The sequence below is a fragment of the Gobius niger genome (assembly GCF_951799975.1).
Source record: "Gobius niger genome assembly, chromosome: 15".
Taxonomy (NCBI): domain Eukaryota; kingdom Metazoa; phylum Chordata; class Actinopteri; order Gobiiformes; family Gobiidae; genus Gobius; species Gobius niger.
Window position 1 is genome coordinate 27352757 of NC_136866.1, and position 23244 is coordinate 27376000.

The window sequence follows — 23244 nt, forward strand, 5'->3', positions numbered from 1 at the left end:
TACATTGATATTCTTAGTTTTATGTTAGAGACAGAGCTATTTACTTGTTGACATTAGAGAGTAATGATTATAAAGTTTCACAATGAGTTGCGTTGAGTACCAGCAAAGAGAAAAGTGCACCAAACGATGTCACCGACCAGCCCGAGTGTGCAAAACCTCAAGATATATACAGTATTAAGGCTGGATTGTAAAAATGATGAATGTTAAAAACACTATGTTGGATTTTCTTCTGAAGAAATGTCTCTAAAAGTGTATCGATAATAAAACTCACAAAATGATCTCATCTGTTGAGGTTATTCATTTCGGAGACGGTGCATATTTGTATATTTCATATTAGTCATGTTCGAACCAAACTATTTCACCCATTACGCCACAACTTTAACAAATCCTCAACTATAAATATATGTTGACATGGAGAAGAGCAAAATGGTTCAATAAGTCATAAATACATAACAGAAAATGCTAATGACAATTCTAAAATACGAGCGATCGCGATATCGTCACATCCGGGGACCGAGATCGGCGTTTTATGTTTTAAACAAATGATAAGAATCCTATGATGGGCAAAAAACAATGTCCATAAACAGGGCATTGCTTCTCTTGCACTGTCGCAGATCTATCATTTTATGAAACCGTGTCAGAGGCCTGGATGCATCAGCTGTCGCCGACCATTCACCAAAACATCCGGCGAGAGTTGCGGAAGTAAACAACAGCAATGGCTTGTATTAGCTTCATGCTACATATGCTAACGCTAGTTTAGAGAGACGGGTTTTCACTTCGACTGGAAAATATGCAGTGAAAAAAACATCTAAGTAAGTATTCAAAGACATGCTGGGGATTTTTGACCTGATCAAAATAAAACATAAAACAAAAACAACTGAGTGGAAAAAGCTTCATATCAAATAGATGTTTGTTTCATGTACTTTATTCTTCTTCTTCTCAAACAGTTACTCAGTACACACAGTACTCAAGTAGCATTTCCCCCAAGTACTTATTTACTGTTACTTGAGTAATTATTTTTCAATACTTTTTACTTTTGAGTGAAATCGGTAAAAAAAAGTAAAGTTACTCTTACTCAAGTAAATACTGTTTTAACTACTTTACCCATCTCTGCCTAAAACTGAAATAATTAGCAGTGATGAGTAGATGATCCCTCAGTGTCTGTCACAGTAACAGGCAGTGTTGGTAGGCTCATAGGCGCCATCTGGTGGTGAAAAAACATAGCAGCAGTGAGCCTGATGAAACCAAACTCAACACTGACATTTATTCTCATTCACAAATATGAACCAAATCGTCAGGATTGAGCAGTTTAACAGCTGAGAGTGAGAATTTAGAAAGAGGAAAACTGCTCCGGATAATGAGAATAGAGACAAAAGAATGAGATTTAATGAGAAGTATCAGTGATACAACCTTCTGAAAATGAAGTCACTGATCAAGATTTAATAAAGGATAATAATAATAATAATATGACATCAGAAGTGTTTCTGCTTTTGTTTTACCAGTGGATGTAAAGTCAAAGGACTAAACCACCATAGACCATCATCTGACTCAAACTCACGACCCCGAGTGTGAACCAGACGCTCTGCTTACAGAGCTACACGAACAGTGTATCAATGGCTTCATGTTAGCTACTAGGCTATAAGTCTGTTTGCGATGCACTTCAATGTGGACGTGAAAGAGAAGAACACTATGACTCTTGTGCTTTACACGCCATCTATTGAATAATTTTGTTTTCAGGGCAGAATTGGGCGGGAGCTCGAGCCCGGGACAAAGACATCACATTCACAAAAATGGTTCGGTTCTTTGTATGTCTATGCATCCGACTCATTTGTCTTGATAAATGATCCATTAAGTTAGTAACTGTATGTAGGAGCAATGTTATTTTTCTGTGTTAATGCTAAATTAAATAATTCCTAGCACCACACTGGGCCGCCCACAGCCAGGCCCACCCTAATGTACCCATAGGCCCAGGGGATTAAACAGAATTGATTGCCTCTGCTCCACATGCAGCTAAAACATCCATCCTGGTGTGGATACAGAAAAGCGTAATCGTCCCGCGGGCAAAATAAAGTCCTTGTGTGCACAGATAAACTCCTGTGGGTCCGCTGTTCCTCAAAACGCCGATACACGCCTGTCCTGTCAGCATGGTGGATGTTTCTGATACACGTGTGTCCTGTCAGCATGGTGGATGTTTCTGATACACGTGTGTCCTGTCAGCATGGTGGATGTTTCTGATACACGTGTGTCCTGTCAGCATGGTGGATGTTTCTGATACACGTGTGTCCTGTCAGCATGGTGGATGTTTCTGATGCACGTGTGTCCTGTCTGCATGGTGGATGTTTCTGATACACGTGTGTCCTGTCAGCATGGTGGATGTTTCTGATACACGTGTGTCCTGTCAGCATGGTGGATGTTTCTGATACACGTGTGTCCTGTCAGCATGGTGGATGTTTCTGATACACGTGTGTCCTGTCAGCATGGTGGATGTTTCTGATATACGTGTGTCCTGTCAGCATGGTGGATGGTGGATGTTTTTGTTTTGATCCAAGCGGCGCAAAGTGAAGGAGCTAATTTCCTGCGTGGAACCAACTTCGCAAAAAATAACTGTATTAAAAAGAAACTAAATAAGGTGCATTTCTAAATAGGCAACTGTTTTAATGAATCAAAGAATTGTATAAACATTATAAAATAAAACGAGCTACACCTGAGCTGAAGAAAACTCCACCAGAAGTGCATTTATACAAATAATGGCTGACTCCACACACACAATAACTTACATTTATTGAAGTAAATTACCAATGCAGTTTAATATAAATATAGCAAATCATAAAATCTGATCAAGAATATGAGAAAAAAGACTGTCAAATACCTACAAATAAGAGCGACATCTGCTGTATTTTCAGCACACATACCTTCTTCTACGTCATTGGTAGGCAACGTCAGGCCCGCGGGCCAAATCCGGCCCTGTAGCACAGAACCTCTGGCCCTCAAGATGATTTTGAGAAACATTATTGTGCAAATGAGAGATCAAATTCCTTTGCAGTAAAATGCAAGAAATAGTGTCAGTATTTTAAAAATGCCCTGGCAGAATATCCCACTTGGTCCTACAGTATGTAACGTAAAACAGTGATTCTCAACTGGTGGGTCGGGACCCAAAAATGGGTCGCGAGTCTATAGGAAACTTTTTTTCAATATCTTCCATCTGAAACTGCATGGAATTTCAGATTAACATGCATATCTACTGCTTGTTTAATAACAACTTGTGTGGGAAAACACAATATTTTGTACAATACATGCCATATTAAGGCTTTATTTGGGTTATTTGGGCCTGTCATCCCAGGGTAACGTTGGGTCCCGACTTGGGAACCACTGATGTAAAACATTGGCATTTGCAGAAATATGGTCTTTACTTTAGGCTACAATGTTGAGGTTGGTGTTTTGGGGACCCCTGTTCTACGTCATCACTAAAGAGCGTCCTACGGTTGCTAAGGTGTTGCTAAGGTCAGATTCCTGCACATTTTTGATGTTTTAATCATACTTTCCCCTCAAGCTGATATTTTATGGGTGTAAAACTGTGATATTTTCCTAAACACAGGTATTATTGCACCAAATCAAGAAGAATTATAAAAACTTGACAACCTGTCATATGCACTTTAAAGGGGGGGTATTATGCAAAATCGACTTTTTCAAGCTTTCCATCATGTTATTATGTCATTCCCTCATTAAAAACATGCCTGAAGTGTTGCCTTGGCACATTCATGTATTTTTGAGTAATCTGTAAAAACTCGGATGGCAGCCATTTTAGGGATAGGTTTGCCTGAGTCCTCCTAGGAACGCCCCCACCTCCTGGAGACGCCTCCGAGCTTTCGTCACCAGCCGAGTAACCAACCACTGCTCCTCAGCAGAACCCCCTCCCCACTGATGCCACAGACAGCGTGTGGAGGGGGCGTGTCTGAAAGGGTCAGAGGTTCTTAAAGAGACAGAGGCCTATTTCAAGACATTCACTACAGCCATTTTGAGAGAGACATTTTATACATTTACTGCATTAACAGAGCAGCAGAAGGTTTGGTCATCATTGTATAGTGTGATATAGACTGGTGCTATGTGAGTGAAAAAAGCATAAAACCCCCTCTTTAAAGCGTTTTTTTTTTTTTTTTTTATGAACGAGGGTCAAAGGATATTCTTGTCAGCCCTTCAGCGTCGTAGTTTCTGAATGATACGAGCGAGCGGCAAACGCACATGTTGGAATAAAGACTAACGACATGCTGGTCAGTGCCAGGAGAGAGTCTAGCATCCCCTGCCCTTCCCCGCCTGAAGTTGGTGGTTAGGCAGTAAGCAGAGTCACCACCTTCAAACTGCTTGGTGTCCAGATATCATCTGACCTCTCCTGGGACGCTCATGTGCGGTACCGTACATGCTTTCTAAAACACGCCCCAAGATATACTACCCGAGTGTGGCCAGGAGAGCTGGACTTCCCTCAGATGTCCTCAAAATGATCTATCTGACTTTCATCAGACCTGTGCTGGAGGAGGCCAGTCCTGTGTGGCGGCCTTTCTAAGAGCCTGTCAGGGGAACTGGAGCAGGTGCAGAATAGGTGCTGCAGGATTATTGGTATCCCACCATCCTCCATCCAATCTCTGAGTGAGAGGTGGGACATGGCCACACTGCAGACCCTCCAGAATATCCTGAAGGACAGTTCCTCTCCTCTGCACACCTTCATAACTCAGGCCCCACCATTGGAGACCAGCTCAGGCACCGAAAACCATATGCAGCCAAGAAGAGCAACACAAAAAAACATGAAATGTCTTTTACTCCTCGAGCATGAACGTTGTTTTACGAATCTGTTTTATAGTTGTTGTTTTTTTTTTTTGTATATTGCTGTTTTTATTCTATTGTTATTGACACAATTCAGGTTAAACATTTTGTTATTTCCTGCAATGTTAAATTTAATAAACCTAAACCTTTCAGCACGTGCGTTTTGTTTTGGTTCTTGATGACGTAGCAGGTGCACGTACAAGCGTGTATGAAGAGGACAGATTCAGACGTGTAGCGCGACCCCCGTGATCGGCCCTTGAATATGGTAGGCCCCTGGGCTCCAGCCCCTGCTAGCCCATTGGTTAAGGCGCCTCCACTTCAGCTACTGTATAAATGAAAACTCACACATCGCCCCCAATAACAATCAGAAGTATTTATTTACATTCTGTACAGGCGCATTTTAGTGGTCGTCATTTCAAAGGCAAAACACAAAAACAATTATCGTCCCAAAGCTTCATTCACAGTTGGAGTAAATAACACAAGGCACCGAGTCTCAGAAACACCGCGCGCTCTCTCAGATAAAGGATGAAAACAAAAGGGCCAAACTCACAATAATAAATCCATTTGCATCGATAGATAATAGTAAAAATCCTTTTTCTCCCACACTCGAACAGCGACAGTTCACAGCATGATTTAAACTGCCGTGTCGTCATTGTGCCTGCTGATTGTCCAAACACGGATCGGTTTGAAGCAACTCATCACGTCATGTTAGCGTTTAAGAAAATAAATACGAACATCAGACTTTATCAGTGGTTTTCAACTCGACCTGGATCTCAGAGCTTGAAGAGAAAGAAGAGCCAAGAAAAGGAAGTGTTGCCGGACGGTCGAGACGCTTTTCCAAAAATAGTGGAGTGAAGACATTTTACTCAAGGGAAAGTACTTAAGTATTTTATATACAAGAAGAAGTGCAGTATTCAAAGTAAAAAGAACAAATCTGTTTAAATAAAACAAACAAGGCCTTCTGCTGTCAGTGACATGATCTTTAAAACATTTCATTCTGAAGGTCCTGGGTTCGATTCCCACCTGGACGGGTTTTTCTGTGTGGAGTTTGTTCTCCCCGTGTCTGTGTAGGTTTCCTCGGGTTTCACCCACCACTAAAACATGTACAATAGGGCACGATGAATGCGAGTGTGTTTAAGAGTGTGAGTGTGGGAGAACTATAAGGCTCCAATCCGGCGTGGCGTGTTTACATGTATGAGTCCAATGTATGTTCAATAGATACAGACGGCATCTCTGGAATCGCCCTTATATGGTCATGGAAAACAGTTAAGGAGGAAAACAATTTGGAGAAAAATCTAAACTTTCTCTAATTATTCAAAAACTACTTTAACAAATTCTGAATATAGTTTTCTACTAAATAAAGATACAAAGACATGAAGAGGAGCAAAGTGGTTCAGCAGCCCATAAATACATAAATAACGGAGGATGCTAACCTGATGCTGCATGTTATTATGTATTATGCATTATGCTAATGCTAACAGCTAGCTAGCGTTAGCTACGACTGCTGTTTTTTCACTTCTACTGAACAATCTGCTGTGATTAAATATCCATATGAACCTGACTTGACTTTATGTGTGATAAATAAGTTCATATTCCACCGGAAAATGGCTAAAAGGAGTGAAAAATTGTATTTCTCTAAAGGTTCTATTTCCCCCCTCGGTGAGGCCGCACCCCTTCTATGACGAGATGCCGTCTGTATCTATAACATGCACTGTCCCGACCAAATAACGGTCATATTTCTGGATCCAATGTAAAATATATAATATATAAACTATAAAATGTATTATAATAGAAAAAATCAAATATTAAGAGTTTAAAAGCACGACGCCGGCTAAAGAGCTAAATGCTAACTCATGGACATAAAACACACAAGGTTAACTTGATGATAAATGGTCAAACTCTTGAAAAAGATATTTCTTATCTCAATGAGTTTTATCCTGGATAAATAAAGGACAATCCGGCCCCTGCCCTGTTGAGCATAAATTCCATAGTATGTCAAAAAAAAAAAGTAAGTCTCAGCCCATTCCTGTGCGGAGTTTTTAAAGATTAACCGAATGTTCATTCAAGCCACTAGGGGGCATTATATTTAAAAAAAAGGAAAGAGTTCCACATGTGTCCAGCAGAGGGCACTGACATAACAAGAGCTCAGGATATGAACAACACATTATATAGCCATGTGGTAAATGGACAGTCTGCCCCAGGGCGGCTGTGGCTTCAATAACAGCTTACCATCACTGAGTGTGGAGTGAATGAATAATGACGACTATGCAGTACTTTGAGGAACTTGTGACACAGGCTTGTAAAGTGCAATACAAGAGTAAGCCGATGAAGCTACAGGCAAGTTGGGCTTTGACCAAATCACAGATTATTATTATTCATTTATTGGGAACATTTTCTATATTGGACTGGACTAAAAGAACCACTCACTTTTACGTCGGATCCAGACATGTGACCGAAAGTGGGCGGGACTGTGGAGCTCTATGGTCATGAAATTCAGGGGTCGCAATATTTTTATTCTGGTAACTAGTAAAATGTTGTTTATATGTCAGCTCATACACTCTTACACTGTGTGTTGTTCAGTTTTATCATCTTCCATCAATATCTATGTCATGCATCCAGCAAACAGGATCAATGGTGTGGTTTCTGTGAGATGATGGTCATCCACCTGCTTAGCCGAGTGTGAGGGCAGGACACACTTCAAAGCTCGTTCAAATTAGGCAGAAATTAGATATTTAAAAATCCCTCTGAAATATAGTTAAGTACAAGACTGGAGAGTTTGGAGTCTGTCGGAGCTAAAGTGGAGATGTTGCTGCAGGAATGTAAAGAAAACCGTCTCCCACAAAGGAAATGACGCTGTAATCCAAGTATGGTCATCTCGGTCACAGCCTTTCCTGCTACACGTGGATACCAAACACGTCAGTATTTGTGAATGAATAAGCGCGGGAAAGACCAGGAGCGCCACAGCTGTGTTGAAGTGGTTTCTCGTAGTAGTCGACGAGAGAAAGTCATAAAAAAAAGCATCGCAAAGGGAGAGTTTGGTCTTTTAAAAAACCAAGACCGTCCGAGCGTCAGTGGTGAGTTTAAGCAGGAAGTACCGGGATCTCGACGTCCAGAGCCGAGAGCAGAGGCAGCGTTTCCCTTTGAGCGGGTGTATAGAGTCTGGAGGTCAGGGGTCAGAGTCACCGCGGGACGACCCGGATCACCCACTCGGCCGCCGGGTTCAAGTGGTACAAGTCCTTCATGAAGGTCTCCTCGTCCAGACAGCGCTCCTCTGCAAAGACAAGGCGGGGTGAGGGTTACGTGAGATGCTGCAGGTGAACGGGGGAAAAAAAAAAAAAAATACAGACTTCAATTTGAAACTTTGTGGAACCTACGAGCAGAAAATGTCATGTGTTTTCATATGAACCTCTTAACCCCCAGCTGAACCGAGTGCAGTTTCTCCAGTTCGACTTTACCCAAGACCTACAAATGTTTCTGTCATGTTTCTGTCACTTTTTCATTCCTTTTTCTCTTTTTATCGCCACGCTTGTGTCACATTTTGATGTTTTTTTTCTTTTTTTTTACTTTTAGATGTGGATTAAGCCAAACTGGAGATAATGTGCAGGTGGGGGTTAAGAGGTAAAAACAAAAAAATGGCCAGAATTGCTTGTTTTTTCAGTGACAAAATCTAAAATGTTGAATCCAGCCAGGTTTTAAGTGCAACTAAACGGGCGTGGCAGAGCCTTTCCCCACCCACAAACAAAAGTCAAAAATTGCTGAGAAAGGGGTGGTCTCGGAGGCTTTGGGGGAGACGAGGGGGGTGAGTGTGTAGGCGGGGTCTGCTCTGTTGACCGTCTCAGACCAAGCCCCTCGATCTGACAGGACTGACAGACGGCTGTTACCGCTGTCACCACTGTGCGCAAGGTTTATTTTTTTGTAGGAGAGTTGGTACATTCTCATGACTTGTGATTGCTTGATGTAGCAACTAGTGATGCGGGTCAGGGTTTTTTTTCAACCCGCGGGTCCCGCATTTGGAGCAGGTTCTAACCCGCCCCAGCCCCGCCCCGCAACGTTGTTCTATTTTTACAACCCGCCCCGCCCCGCAACCATTAAATATTACGCGTTACAAATATGATCCGTATGAACAGCACCGGCGTGTCATCGCTCTCTCGCTCTCTCTCCCTCTGAAGAGCGCTGGGCAAGAGGGAGAGAGGAAGAGAGCAGAAGTCGGCCTAACCGAAGTCACACACAGTCGCACATACGGTGGAAAACAGGAGACACGAGCTCCACAAAAGCGTTCTCTGGATCACGAGCTGCAAAACGCTGCTTGTTTTATGAAAATCCGACGTATATTTACGCCAAAAACGTGCTGTAAAGACGACGGTGGAACCCGCAACCCGCGCATCACTAGTAGCAACTATCCTACGAAAAAAAAAAAAAAGATCGCCTCTGGTAGATACTCGCTCGCTGTCAGTGACTGTGAACAGAGAGAGAGCAACGCACAGTAGCTTTTCTAAGGGATTTATTCCTCTAAACCACCACGAAGTGTGAGCATCGCAGGGGCGCCATCTACTGGTTTGACTCATGAGCTCAGGCGGTGTGTGCGCGACGCGTGTCCTGGTTGCTACGTGACGGAGGCGTGTGTGGGCGGGGCCACAGAGGCACAGAGGCAGAACTGATGACGTTTTGTGGACGCCGTGGACACACTCTCCTCCAACCACAAAATATCAAATGTAGTTGCTGCGTGAAACCAGTAGAGGCGCTAACCCTGCGGTTTTAGACACAAAAGTGTGATTTTGAACAAGTTTGCACCAAATGTCAACATATTGACTGGGACATGTAGCTAACTCTATTCAACAACCATTTAGACCGTTTATCAGCAAAAAAAAGTGGATTTGGTGTTTAGTTACTCTTTAAATATATAAATGATAAATCTTGATGTGTTAAAATTACTCTAATTAAGTACACTGTAAAAAATGCCATCAAATTCTGATAATTCAAGCAATTCGTCTTTTTTTCAGTGCACAAGTACAATTCTCATTATTTAAGCAAATGAATACTTGTTCCACTGGCTCTTAGGCTGCGTCTGAAACGAGCAGATTGGTAAAAGCTCTTACGCCAAACCGGGTGTGCGTCAGCGTGCACCATGATAAGATGCTTCTGAATTGGGCTGTCAGTTAGGAAGGATTTAGGAAAAGGAGCCTCGATGCTAACTATCATAGCCACTTTAGCATAGGGACCTCTGATGCTAACTAACCGATGATTAGGAGCTATGTGCCATCCCATAAGCCACTGCGCCAAATCCCCCCCCCCCCCTCGCCCCCACCCTGGAGTGATTCATGCGCAACCACTGTTGATTGACAGGTGCACATTTAATAAAAATAATAATAATTAAAACAAAATCCATGTTGTTGTCCCTACAGCTCAGTCACATGTCAGTGTTAAAGAGGAAACTCAGTAAACGGATTAAATGCTTTTGTTTTCATTTAGTAGAAACTTAAACCACATGGATCATTTGCATAATGTAGCTTTAAGAAACAGCTGTTGAAATAAAATAACACTAAAGGGAAATGTTTGGATCATTTGGATTTATTTTTCTCCTTAAATGCCTTTGTTTGGACACTATGTTGTTGTTGGACACTGTACAGTAGGGGGCGACATGCACTTTTGTTTGACCTGCACTCCACCTATAACTTTAAAGAAGAAGAAAAACAGCTGTTGGTGATGTCACTTCCCTTTCCCCTGTTTAAGGAAGGACGGATTGTTCAAAATGCTGCTGAAGCTCTAGTTCACTAACTGCATAGAGGTCTAACAGTCGACCCATGAAAGGTTAAGGAGTTAGTTGCTGGTGTTAGTGCTTAGAGGCGATAATTTGATGGTTTCAGACAGAGCCTGTGATACGATAAAGCCTCTTTGGACTCCAAGACCAGACCAAATCTACTCAACCTGTAGATTCAATCTCTTAAATCAAGTCATTTCTTCCTTAAAGGGACTATAGGGAGTTTAAAAATGTCAGAATTAAGTATTTTCCTCCCCCTACATGTTCCTCCATGTCCTAATGAGCTCAGACTTATTCATCACAACTGCCTCTAAAATCCTGCACTGTCACTCAAAAAGTTGTTACTTCGTGTCTGAAGTGCCGTCATGCACGAGCTTAATATAGAAGCTGCAGTTACACGTATGACCTGAGGTGGCAGTAGTGAGTATAAAATGGCCAACATGCATCTTGCCCCTTTAAAGTGATTATTCTTCTTTAGGTGAAGATAGATTAGTTCAAACCAACTCATGGTCATTTTTCCAGTGAAAATCGAGTCTAAAAACGTCACAGTCACACAAGGCCAGATTTATGCCGCGGCCTAGAGGGGCTAAGCCCAGGGGCCCAGCAGGCTGAAGGGCCCCTGGGCTTAAGGAGAAAAGGAGAGAGTTCCCTCTCTCTTTGCAGACTCCCTCACATGTAAGGCTTTCAGATGCTATCAGATGACTTTGTACACGAGACTAAACCAGGACGAAACCAGAACTAAACCAGGACTAAACCAGGACTAAACCAAGACAAAAAACAGTTCTAAACAAGGTCATTTTCATTGTTGACACTGGGAAAAAAATGAACCTATTGGTCTGTTAAAATGCACGAAAATGCACCAAATTGCACTTTTAAAATAAAAAAGAATCTCTGTGGGAGGACCTCCAGGCCCCCCCACCAGTCTGGCAGTAGCAGAGGTTCTTCTGTGAGGGCCATGGAGCTCAAATTGGGGTCATTATGTTAAACTGTTTTTTTTTTCCTTCTTTTCTTTTTACTCGTACTATGTTCAACCTCTTAACTCCCGCCTGAACCGAGAGGATCTTTTTCCTCACGTCATCACATTTTTTTTTCCATCATTTTTTTGTTGGGTATTCAGCTCATTTTTGCAACTTTTTAGTCATTTTTTTTGTCATTTTTTGTCAAATTGTAATTTTTTTGTCAAATTTTTATCACATTTTTGTCACATTTTTCTCATTTTTTTGTCACATTTTTGTCATTTTTTTGTCATTTTTTTTGTCAATTTGTTGTGACATTTTTGTGACATTTTTACCATTTTTTCATCCATTTTTCGTCACTTTTTTGTCACATTTCCATCATTGTTTTCGTCTCAGTTTTGTTGCCATTTTCACAGCTTTTTTCCAGAAGCTTTTGGACTGGGGTAAAGCCAAACTGGAGAAAATGTGCTCGGTTCAGGTGGGAGGTAAGGGGTTAAGAAGTTACCTTTGCATGTTCAAATAATAAAAAAATCATTTATCCTTTTATAGAGAGAGAGAAATCAGACAGACATAGGCCATATGGGGGGGGCCCTGTAAATTGTTTAGCCCCGGGTCCATTTCACTTAAATCCGGCCCTGCAGTCACCCTTTCTGTACTCACTGATGTTTCCTCCGATTTCAAACAGGCAGAGCTCGTCCCGTTTCACAGACACTGACCTGGAAGACAGAAGGAGATGGTCACAGTTTACCTGCAGAGATGTTGTGTGAGCTACAAACCCGACTCGTACCCGTCCTGACTGAGGAAGCGCGTGAGCACGTCGGCCGCCTGCAGCTCCTCCGTCAGCTGGACGGCCATGGACACTTTGCTGAACTGCGGCGCCTGCACTCGGATGAAGCCCTGCGAGCTCTCCTGTGGGGACACACAGGGTTTTAGATGAGGCGTGAGGGCGTGTGGGGTGAGGGTGTGAGGGCGTTGTGAGGGTGCTGTGAGGGTGTTGTGAGGGCGTAGTGAGGGCATAGTGAGGGCGTTGTGAGGGTGCTGTGAGGGCGTAGTGAGGGTGTGAGGGCATTGTGAGGGTGTTGTGAGGGCGCTGTGAGGGCGTAGTGAGGGTGCTGTGAGGGCATTGTGAGGGTTTTGTGAGGGTGTGAGGGTGCTGTTAGGGCGTAGTGAGGGTGTGAGGGCGTTGTGAGGGCATTGTGAGGGTGTAGTGAGGGTGTAGTGAGGGTGTGAGGGTGCTGTGAGGGTGTTGTGAGGGCGTAGTGAGGGTGTGAGGGCGTAGTGAGGGTGTGAGGGCGTAGTGAGGGCGCTGTGAGGGCGTTGTGAGGGAGTAGTGAGGGTGTGAGGGCGTTGTGAGGGTGTGAGGGCGTTGTGAGGGTGTGAGGGCGTTGTGAGGGTGTGAGGGCGTTGTGAGGGCGCTGTGAGGGTGTGAGGGCGCTGTGAGGGCGCTGTGAGGGCGTAGTGAGGGAGTAGTGAGGGAGTAGTGAGGGAGTAGTGAGGGTGTGAGGGCGTTGTGAGGGCGTTGTGAGGGTGTGAGGGCGTTGTGAGGGTGTGAGGGCGTTGTGAGGGCGCTGTGAGGGTGTGAGGGCGTTGTGAGGGCGTTGTGAGGGTGTGAGGGCGTAGTGAGGGAGTAGTGAGGGAGTAGTGAGGGTGTGAGGGCGTTGTGAGGGCGTTGTGAGGGTGTGAGGGCGTTGTGAGGGCGCTGTGAGGGTGTGAGGGCGTTGTGAGGGCGCTGTGAGGGTGTGAGGGCGCTGTGAGGGCGCTGTGAGGGCGTTGTGAGTGCGTAGTGAGGGTGTGAGGGCGCTGTGAGGGCGTTGTGAGGGCGTAGTGAGGGTGTGAGGGCGCTGTGAGGGCGTTGTGAGTGCGTAGTGAGGGTGTGAGGGCGTGAGGCTGTGAGGGCGTAGTGAGGGTGTGAGGGCGGTCTCTCCCACGCCTGACCTCGGGGATGCTCTTGTCCTGCTGCTTGTCGGTGGTGATCTTCTTCAGGAGTTTCCTCACCGCTCGCTCCTTGTTCTGCTTCCTCTGGCTCTCCGTGTTCTGCTGCCTCACCTGCGTCATGATGAACTTCGGGATCTGAGAAACAGAGGACGGTTTTCAGCGACCAAAATCCACCGGTAAATAAAAAATTGAATTATAGTTAAAAAGATTAGTTCTGAACGGATTTTAGATCTTTAGTTTAGTTTTTGTGATTCAGTAATTTATTGGTAAAAAGAAATCTGTACTACTTGATGTCAAAGGCAAGTTGCTACATAAGAGTAATTTTACTATATGGTACTTTTTACTTCTACTTCAGTAATGAAGTTGTTTATTTTTTGGGTCATTTCCTTCCTTCCCTGATGTTTTGTTTCTCATAATTTATGTCACGACTGCATCATAAATCAGATTTTTACTCAAACAGTTGCTCAGTAGCATTTTTAGGTACTTTTTTACTGTTCCGGAAGTAATTATTTTGGCCACGACTTTTCTTCGTCTTGAGAAATATGATTTCAAAGTAAAGTTACTCTTAAGTAAATATTTGAGCTATTTATCTCTTCAAACAAGAGCATTAACCTCCTACCACCCGCCTAAACCAAATGCATTCTGTTGTTGCTGTGTTGTCTCACCTTTTTTATGTTTTTTTTTTCCTTTTCTTTTTTGTTGAATTTTTGTCATTTTTTTGTTGAATTTTTGTCACATTTTTGTAGAATTTTGTCATTTTTTTGTCACATTTTTGTTGCGTTTACATCCTTGTTTTCTCTTGTTTGGTTTTTTGTGGCTGTTTTGGTGCTTTTTTTCCCAAGAAGCTTTTTGATTAGGGTAAAGTCAAACTGGATCCGTTCAGGTGGGAGTCAAGAGGTTAAGTAAAGTGGAGATGTTGTTGCAAGAGTGGAACGGACGTCTTAGAGTAAACGGGCCTAAAGTTTTGTAATGTATCCACATGTTTATCCCCGTGGACTTTGTCGGTTGGCGTCTTCCTGTATTTGTGAATGAATATGTGCAGGAAACAGGGCAGAGCGCGGCGGCCATGTTGGAGACAGAACATCGTCGTCTAGAGCTCGTACCGTCCACAGCAGGTCCTGGTAGCGGATGAGCAGCCGCACGATGTTGGCGGTGCTGGTCGCCATGGAGACCTCCTGCTGCTGCGTGACCTTCGACCTCAGGCCCTTGAACATGAAGAGGTTGGGGGCCATGACGACGGACACGTTGTTGAGGGTCATGCGGTTGTTGGCCTGACGCTCGGTGACGCGGCGGAAAAACTCCATCAGCGCCTGCAGGAATTAAGACAAAACAGAGAAATAACAATAACCGAACTCTATCGCCTCCTGGAGTTCAGAGGGGGAGGAGTCAGAGGCCACAGCTCGGGATTTACATTCACTCCACACACGCTAATAATAAGAGCACCACCATTCACTCATGGGCATCCTGGCCAATCGTATATCGTTTTAGTGGAAGGAGAAACTGGAACAGCTGGAAAAAACCCACGTAGACCTGGGAAGAGAATCCAAACTCCAGACAGAAAACTGGGACTGTCTAACCACTGAGCCACCGTGATGGCCGACGTAAACAACTGAAAAGCCTGGCTCCTCCTGTGACAACACTGAGGATAGTAACATGATGGAGCTGAGCGGAACATGAATTATGTCGTGTCCACCACGATATCAAAAAATACGATGATGTACCGTAAATGCTCTAATATAGGCCGAGGCCTTTATTTACTCAAGGGCATCTAGGACCAGGCCTTTATTGGAACCAGGCCACATTTAGAGACAGGCCTTTATTTATATTTGAGCAAAACGGACGACCAGGAAAATGAAGTATAACGCGATTTGTGTCCATTTGCACCTAAAATATTAGGCTCATTTATTAATTAACATTGCAAACCCTCTCCCAGAGGCTGGAACACTGACGCCTTTACTTTGTCGGGACAACAGGAAGTGTTTCATTGCTGTTAGCGGAGCATTGACATCAATGTCACTGCAGGTTTCTGTTTCGTTTTTACCGCGGACCGGATTATTTGTTGTTATCTTGTGTAAAAGGCGAGTTTAGACGGAGCGTTTGTGTTTGTGATCGATCATGAGACTGACCCGAGAGAAGACGAGATGCTCGCGCTGATGGGAGGAGTTATTTTGAGGCGTGGGACTGACCTGCACACGGAGCAGCTGGACGTGCTTTGAAGACGCAATGGTGACTTTATTAAAACCCTGGAGGGTCACACAACATTTGTTGCCCTGTTTCCAAATATCGTCACAGGAGGTTTGAAAAGTGGCTAAATCTGTGTCAAAGTTACGCTTGGATCAGCTCCTGATCCGCAGCGTCCCCATCGGCCCGGGTTCCGTTTGTTTACTTCCTGCACGTGAGTTTTCATTTACACCAGTATGAGACAAATTCCTAACATGGGGAATATTTCTACCGCTATAGTTTCTAATAAAAGCCCCGGCCTGTTTTAGAGACCGGCTTTAATTTGCCTCTGCCAGCCGCGAACCCGGCCTCTGTTAGAGACCCGGCCTCTGTTAGAGACCCGGCCCATTCCTCTGTTAGAGACCCGGCCCCTGTCAGAGACCCGGCCCCGGCCTCTGTTAGAGACCCGGCACCTGTCAGAGACCCGGCCCCTGTCAGAGACCCGGCCGCTACTGGAATACAGGCCAGTATTAGAGAATTTACGGTATACGATATGGCCCACCTCTACTGGCTTACTGTACAAACAACACAGAAAGGGATCAATCCCAGGACCTTCTTGTGAGTCTATCTGTTCTAAGTCTATCCATGCTCTCACTGTGGAGGAGCAGCAGCTCTACCCCGAGCTCCTGGAGTCTGGTCAGTGTTACCTTGAGAGTGTCTCTGTTGGCCTCCGGTAACAGCAGCACCAGGAGGTTCAGGGCCTGCAGCTGCTGCTTCTTCGTGGGCAGCTCTGGAGACACACACGGTAACATGAATAAAAGGTTACAGTCTCGTGTGGACGGTGAGGGAGAAACACTCACTGTTGACGGAGATGAAGGTGTGCAGGTACTCGGCGGTCAGCAGGGAGTGGGGCAGCTCTCTGATGAACAGCTTTAACAGACTGGCCGCGTCGTGCTGCTTTAACTGAACCCAGGAAAACAGGCCGTCGTAGAAGGACGACTCCAGATCCTGACACAAGGCCTGGGACAGCGGGGAGGGAGGGGGGCGGATTACACAGAGTCAACGGGACTGAACAATCACATGGAGGAAACGCAGGATCCTACAGTAGAACAGGATGCAATCATCTCCTTTAACCTCTTAACTCCCACCTGAACATGTTTTCTCCTGATCTCCAAATTCTCCAAATCTAAAAGCTTCTTCAAAATAGCAAAAAATGACAAAAATCCAGCAAAAAAAATGTCAAAAATTCAGCAAAAAGACAAAAAAACAGCAAAAAAATGACAAAAATCCAGCAAAAAAATGACAAAAAAACAGCAAAAAAATGGCAAAATCCAGGAAAAAAGTGACATAAATCCAGCAAAAAAAAAGACATAAATCCAGCAAAAAATAGCAAAAATTCAGCAAAAAAAGACATAAATCCAGCAAAAAAGTGACAAAAACCCAGGAAAAAAATGCAAAAATCCAGCAAAAAATGGCAAAAATTCAGCAAAAAAAGACAAAAATCCACCAAAAAAGACAAAAACCCAGCAAAAAACCCAGCATAAATGGCAAAAATCCAGCAAAAAAGTGACAAAAACCCAGCAAAAAAAGACAAAATCCAGCAAAAAAGTGACAAAAATCCAGCAAAAAAAAGACAAAAAATGGCAAAAATCCAGCAAAAAAGTGACAAAAAAGCAGCAAAAAATGTGACAAAAATCCAGCAAAAAATGTGACAAAAATGCAAGTAACAAAAAAGTAACAAAAGTGCCATAAAAAAGTAACAAAAACACATAAGGGAAATAAAAAGTGACGACAATGGCAAAGAGGAGAGAATGCATTTGGTTTTGGCGGGTGGTAAGAGGTTAAAGGGGCTAGATGCAAGTTGGTAATTTTATGCTCACTACTGCCACCTCAGGTCATACGTGTAGCTGCAGCTTCTATATTAAGCTCGTGCATGACGGTACTTCAGACCTGAAGTAACACCTTTCTGAGTGACAGTGCAGGATTTTAGAGGCAGTTGTGGTGAACAGGTCTGAGCTCATTCTACACATTAGGACATTGTTGTGTTAATTGGTCTTTTGCAGATGTGTGACCAGCTGTTGGAGGTTGTCATGTCACCGGTCCACAGCTGTGTTTACTTAAAAAGTGTACTTCAGTAGAGTATTTAAGGACCTGTACGGTACTTAAGTAGTATTTGTGTTGAGAACTTTTCCACTAAGTTTCTATAAAGGCTCCAAAGTAAAAAGTCAATTGTTTATTTTAAAAGCTTATTAATGCACTTCAAATGCAAACGCGAGAGAGAGGGTTTGAATGTGGACACAGTGTTTGTGTTTTAGAAGCTGCAAAGATGTTTTCCCTTATACTTATTTTAACTGATTTGTACTTTCTACCTTGAATGCTTCAGTGCTTTCACTTACATAAAGATTTGCCTTTTATATTATTGGAGTTGTATTTGACCAGTTACTCGTGTAATAACATGAAGCACTTTGACTGATTCACTAAACGAGGCCTGAACCGTGAGTAAAACGGGACTAAACCAAAGGAGCTTTCTTCAGACCTTGACTCTGGTGGCGGCTCCTGGGATCCTCAGCAGCCCCTCGGTGTCCAGACCCTCCTCCTCGATGTGACTGATCAGCTGCACAAAGAACAACACTCAGGGCTCAGGAAACAATCAAGAACATGTACAAGATTCTGACACAGATTAAGACGAGACGCTGCAGGTGATGATTTTTAACATCTCAAACTGAAACTTTTTCTGTCATTTTATTATTATTTTTCAGCTCTCTGCCCTTTGCTCAGAGGAGAAATGTGCGAGGAATCATTCTCATTCTACACATTAGGACATTGTTGGAACATGTAGGGGGAGGAAAATACATTATTTTAACATTCCTAAACTCCATATAGACCCTTTAACCTCTTAACTCCTGCCTGAACAGAGAGGATCTTTTTCCTCACGTCATCAGATTTTTTTTCCATCATTTTTTTGTTGGGTGTTCAACTCATTTTTGTAACTTTTTTGTCATTTTTTGTCACATTTTTGTAATTTTTTTGTCACATTTTGTCACATTTTGGTCATTTTTTTGTCATATTTTTGTTATTTTTTTGTCACATTTTTGTCACTTTTTTGGTCAAATTTTTATCACATTTTTGTATTTTTTTGTCATACTTGTGTCATTTTTTCGTCCATTTTTGTCAATTTCTTGTGACATTTTTGTGACATTTTTGCCACTTTTTCATCAATTTTTCGTCACTTTTTTGTCAATGTTTTCTCACTTTTTTGTCAAATTTCCATCATTGTTTTCGTCTCAGTTTTGTTACTATTTTCACAGCTTTTTTCCAGAAGCTTTTGGATTGGAGTAAAGCCAAACTGGAGAAAATGTGCTCGGTCATAAAATAAACAGCTTATAGGGAGAGTTTGGTCAATTTTCACCCTGATGTTAAAACGAAGATGCTAAAGGAGGAAACTCGCTAAAAATCTCAACATCGACGGTGTGAAAAATCAATGTTTTCACCTGCAGCGTCTCGCCTTCAAGTGAATAAAGTCATATCAAAACCATAGGCTCCGGTCAGACGGAGTTCTTACTCTCTGCAGGATGATTGGCACTTTAGTCCCTGGAAGTCTTTTCTGATCCTGCTCCAGTAACGTGGACAGAGGGACTCCGAACAGGCCGCTCTCTGCAACGACAACACAAAATCAACTTTCCTCATTCAAAGAGAAGCATGTGCGGTGTTGATCCTCACCCCTGGTCCTCATCTTAATGGCCTTCTGTGCCTTGATGTCGATGGCGGCCGTGTCGAACAGCGCCGTCATCTCCACCAGCACCAAACGCTGCACCTGAGGAAGCACAAAAACACAAAAGTGCGTTGAAAAAAGTTGTTCTTGGGAAAAAAGCACCAAAACAGCCACAAAAAATGAGAAGAAAACAAGGATGTAACAAAAATAAATAAATAAAAATGTGACAAAAAATCATCAAAAATGTGACAAAAATTCAACAAAAATGTGACAAAAATTCAACAAAAATGTGACAAAAATTCTACAAAAATGTGACAAAAATTCAACAAAAAATCAACAAAAAATCTACAAAAATGTGACACAAATTCAACAAAAATGTGACAAAAAATCTACAAAAATGTGACAAAAATGTGACAAAAATTCAACAAAAAAATTACAAAAATTCAACAAAAATGTGACAAAATTTCAACAAAAATGTGACAAAAATTCAACAAAAATGTGACAAAAATTCAACAAAAATTCAAAAAAACTTTAACAAAAATGTGACAAAAATTCAACAAAAATGTGATAAAAATTCAACAAAAATGTGACAAAAATTCAACAAAAATGTGACAAAAATTCTACAAAAAAATCAACAAAAATGTGACAAAAATTCAACAAAGATGTGACAAAAATTAAACAAAAAAGTGACAAAAATTCAACAAAAATGTGACAAAAAATCAACAAAAATGTGATAACAATTCAGCAAAAATGTGACAAAAATGTGACAAAAATTCAACAAAATTTTAACAAAAATGTGACAAAAATTCAACAAAAATGTGACAAAAATGTGACAAAAATTCAACAAAAATTTAACAAAACTTTAACAAAAATGTGACAAAAATTCAACAAAAATGTGACAAAAATTCTACAAAAAATCAACAAAAATGTGACAAAAATTCTACAAAAATGTGACAAAAATTCTACAAAAAATCAACAAAAATGTGACAAAAATTCAACAAAGATGTGACAAAAATTCAACAAAGATGTGACAAAAATTCAACAAAAATGTGACAAAAATTCAACAAAAATATGACAAAAATAAAAATAATAAAACATAAAAAAGGTGACACAACACAACAACAACGTGAGGAAAAAGATCAGTTTTGTGGGTCTTAGCTTTCAAATGAGGTGTTACACAGACCTATATAATGGCCAAAGAGGACAGAATGCATTTGGTTGAGGCGGGTGGTAAGAGGTTAATATTCCCAGCGTTACCTTTTTCACGTCTTGTGGCGACAGGTCTCCGATTCTGGTCTGTCCGGTTTTGTCTCGCAGCAACTTGAAATTCTGCCCAAAAAAAAACAGAAACATAAAAAACCCACTGATAAAAAGCAGTTCATTCACAAACCAGTCATTCAGAAAGCCGCCACTAGAGGTCAGTGCAGGCCAGAGCGTGTTACCAACCTCTCCTTTTGCATAAACAAGCCAAAGAGCTAAAAATAGAGTTTGACCGGGTTACCAAGAGTCTAATGTTTCGGTGAAGTTAATGAATTACAGATGAGACCAGGACACTTGGTTTATGGTTAATATCATGAAACAAAAACTGTCAATTCAACATCTTCTCCCTCAGCACGTCTGAACTGTCGTAACATCGCTGTGTGTCACCCACGGGGAGTTTGTCGTCGGAGTTGAGGCTGCAGCTCTTCCTCAGGCCCTGGTGGTTTCCTCGGTCGCTCAGAGCCTGCTCCGAAAAGGCCACTTCCACGTTCAGCTCCGTCTCTGCTTCTGTAAACACCGGCACGGACAGTTTATGTGAGTTTACGTGAGCTGAGAGCGCTCGGATCTGCGCTGTAAACACGGGGTTTAGAGTGTTTTCATTTGGACAATTCCACCGCCGGGTCACGCAGTTCCTTTACTCGAGTATTTCTGCATTTGGAAGAGAAAGACAACACTTTCTACTCCACTACCTTTCTGTGAAATGACTCAACCTCTTAACTCCAGCCTGAACCGAGAGGATCTTTTTCCTCACGTCATCGGATTTTTTTTCTATCATTTTTTTGTTGGGTATTCAACTCATTTTGTAACTTTTTGTCATTTTTTTGGTCAAATTTTTATCACATTTTTGTTATTTTTTTGGTCACATTATGTCACATTTTTGTCATTTTTTGTCACATTTCTGTCCTTTTTTGGTCACATTTTTGTCATTTTTTGTCCATTTTTTATCACATTTTTGTCACTTTTTCATCAATTTTTCGTCACTTTTTCGTCAATGTTTTCTCACTTTTTTGTCACATTTCCATCATTGTTTTCATCTCAGTTTTGTTGCTTTTTCACAGCTTTTTTCCAGAAGCTTCTGGACTGGGGTAAAGCCAAACTGGAGAAAATGTGCTCGGTTCAGGTGGGAGTTAAGGGGTTAAAAGCAGTGTCTCTCCTTGAACCTGCACAGGTCACCGTCTCGTCAAATATTCAGGAGGAAGTAACGTTTTCCCGGTCACTGTCAGTGTGAGAGTGTCAGTACCTCCGGCTGAAGAGGCGTCTTTGGGCTTGTTCTCAGCTCCTCCGTTCACTTCCCTCGGCTTTGCGTCCTCCTGCACAGAATAGAATAAAGATTAGCATAAAAATGACCTCATCCTTATAACTCAGCCTTGACTTATCTTCTACTGACAGTGATGTAAAGTAAAAAAGGAATATAATGTGGCAGCTATCAGTGTGGAAAGATTATTATTAAATGTGACTTGGATTTGGAAGCTGGAATGATCAAAAAAACATCAAAAGTTTGTAAAATAGTGAGTTTGGTCTATTTTTTAGTCTGATATTAAAACTAAGATGTTAAAGTGTCGTTTTGGATGTTTTAATCGTCAGTAAACCTGCTCACCCTGGCTCACCTCACCTCACCCACGCTGCCCTTATGATGGATTCAATTCAATCGTAATTAACCTCTTAACTCCCGCCTGAACCGAGAGCATTTTCTCCAGTTCAGCTTTAGGCCAGTGTAACACCTCATTTGAAAGCTAAGATCTACAAAACTAAATTGATCTTTTACCTCACATCATCAGATTTTTTTTCATCACCTTTTTTGTTGGGCAGTCATCTTATTTTTGTCGATTTTTTGTTTTGTTCATTTTTTGGTCACTTTGTCAAATTATTCGCATTTTTTGTCAAATTCTTATCACTTTTTTGTCAATTGTTTGTCACTTTTTCATCCATTTTTTCTCAATTTTTCGTCAACTTTTTCTCACTTTTTTCACATTTCCATCCTTGTTTTCGTCTCAGTTTTGTTGCTATTTTCACACCTTTTTTCCAGAAGCTTTTGGACTGGGGTAAAGCTGGAGAAAATGTGCTCGGTTCAGGTGGGAGTTAAGGGGTTAATCTTCTGGAAACACACATTTATCAGCAGAATAAATAAAATATGTAGCAGCGTAAACATTTAACATTTATGTTCTAAATTGCAACTTTCATGCAAGTCGGTGTTTTTTGACATTTAGAACATTAAAGCAGAACTAAGTAACTCTTGCCTCTAGAGGCCATAAGCGCCACTCCAGGCGTCGTAGCATGTTGTGTTTTTTTTTTTTACTCATTAATTGTCTGTGAGAGTAAATCCTACGCTGACAGAAAAGACAAAGGGACAGAGGGATATTGTTCATCCAATTACACAATGGAGATCATTTTTTTCGCTCAAACTTGGCTGTAAATACTGTTTAAGTGGTGCTAGCCCGCAGTTAGCTTTGCCCGTTAGCCTGTTAGCTTCTTCTTCGTGATTCCATTAGTGTGTATTGGTGACTCCGACCCGGTGCAGGGAAAGATGCAATTGTGGTTTTCTGGCCAGAGACACCAGGGGGCAGGGGCCGACTGGCCATATGTCCATTCTGGAAGAGCACAGAAGGGCCACTGGCTCTAGGGCCACCGGTCTGGCCTCTCACTTTACC

The 23244-nt window shown here is 42.2% G+C and overlaps 1 protein-coding gene across 1 annotated transcript in view; it reads right to left on the bottom strand.

Moving 5' to 3' along the window:
- Positions 1-7939: 7939 nt before the first annotated feature.
- The window catches only part of arhgap18 (Rho GTPase activating protein 18), a 41435-nt gene continuing 26130 nt past the window's right edge, over positions 7940-23244 (bottom strand). Inside the window, exons 6-18 of the mRNA XM_079572719.1 lie at positions 21837-21906; positions 20988-21103; positions 20594-20665; positions 19345-19438; positions 19187-19278; positions 18161-18238; positions 16485-16644; positions 16332-16414; positions 14568-14774; positions 13465-13599; positions 12317-12438; positions 12190-12245; positions 7940-8086 (exon numbers count right to left, since the gene is read on the bottom strand). Coding sequence (XP_079428845.1) covers positions 7995-8086; positions 12190-12245; positions 12317-12438; positions 13465-13599; positions 14568-14774; positions 16332-16414; positions 16485-16644; positions 18161-18238; positions 19187-19278; positions 19345-19438; positions 20594-20665; positions 20988-21103; positions 21837-21906 — 1377 coding nt within the window. The 3' untranslated portion in view covers positions 7940-7994. The remainder of the gene's footprint in view (positions 8087-12189; positions 12246-12316; positions 12439-13464; positions 13600-14567; positions 14775-16331; positions 16415-16484; positions 16645-18160; positions 18239-19186; positions 19279-19344; positions 19439-20593; positions 20666-20987; positions 21104-21836; positions 21907-23244) is intronic.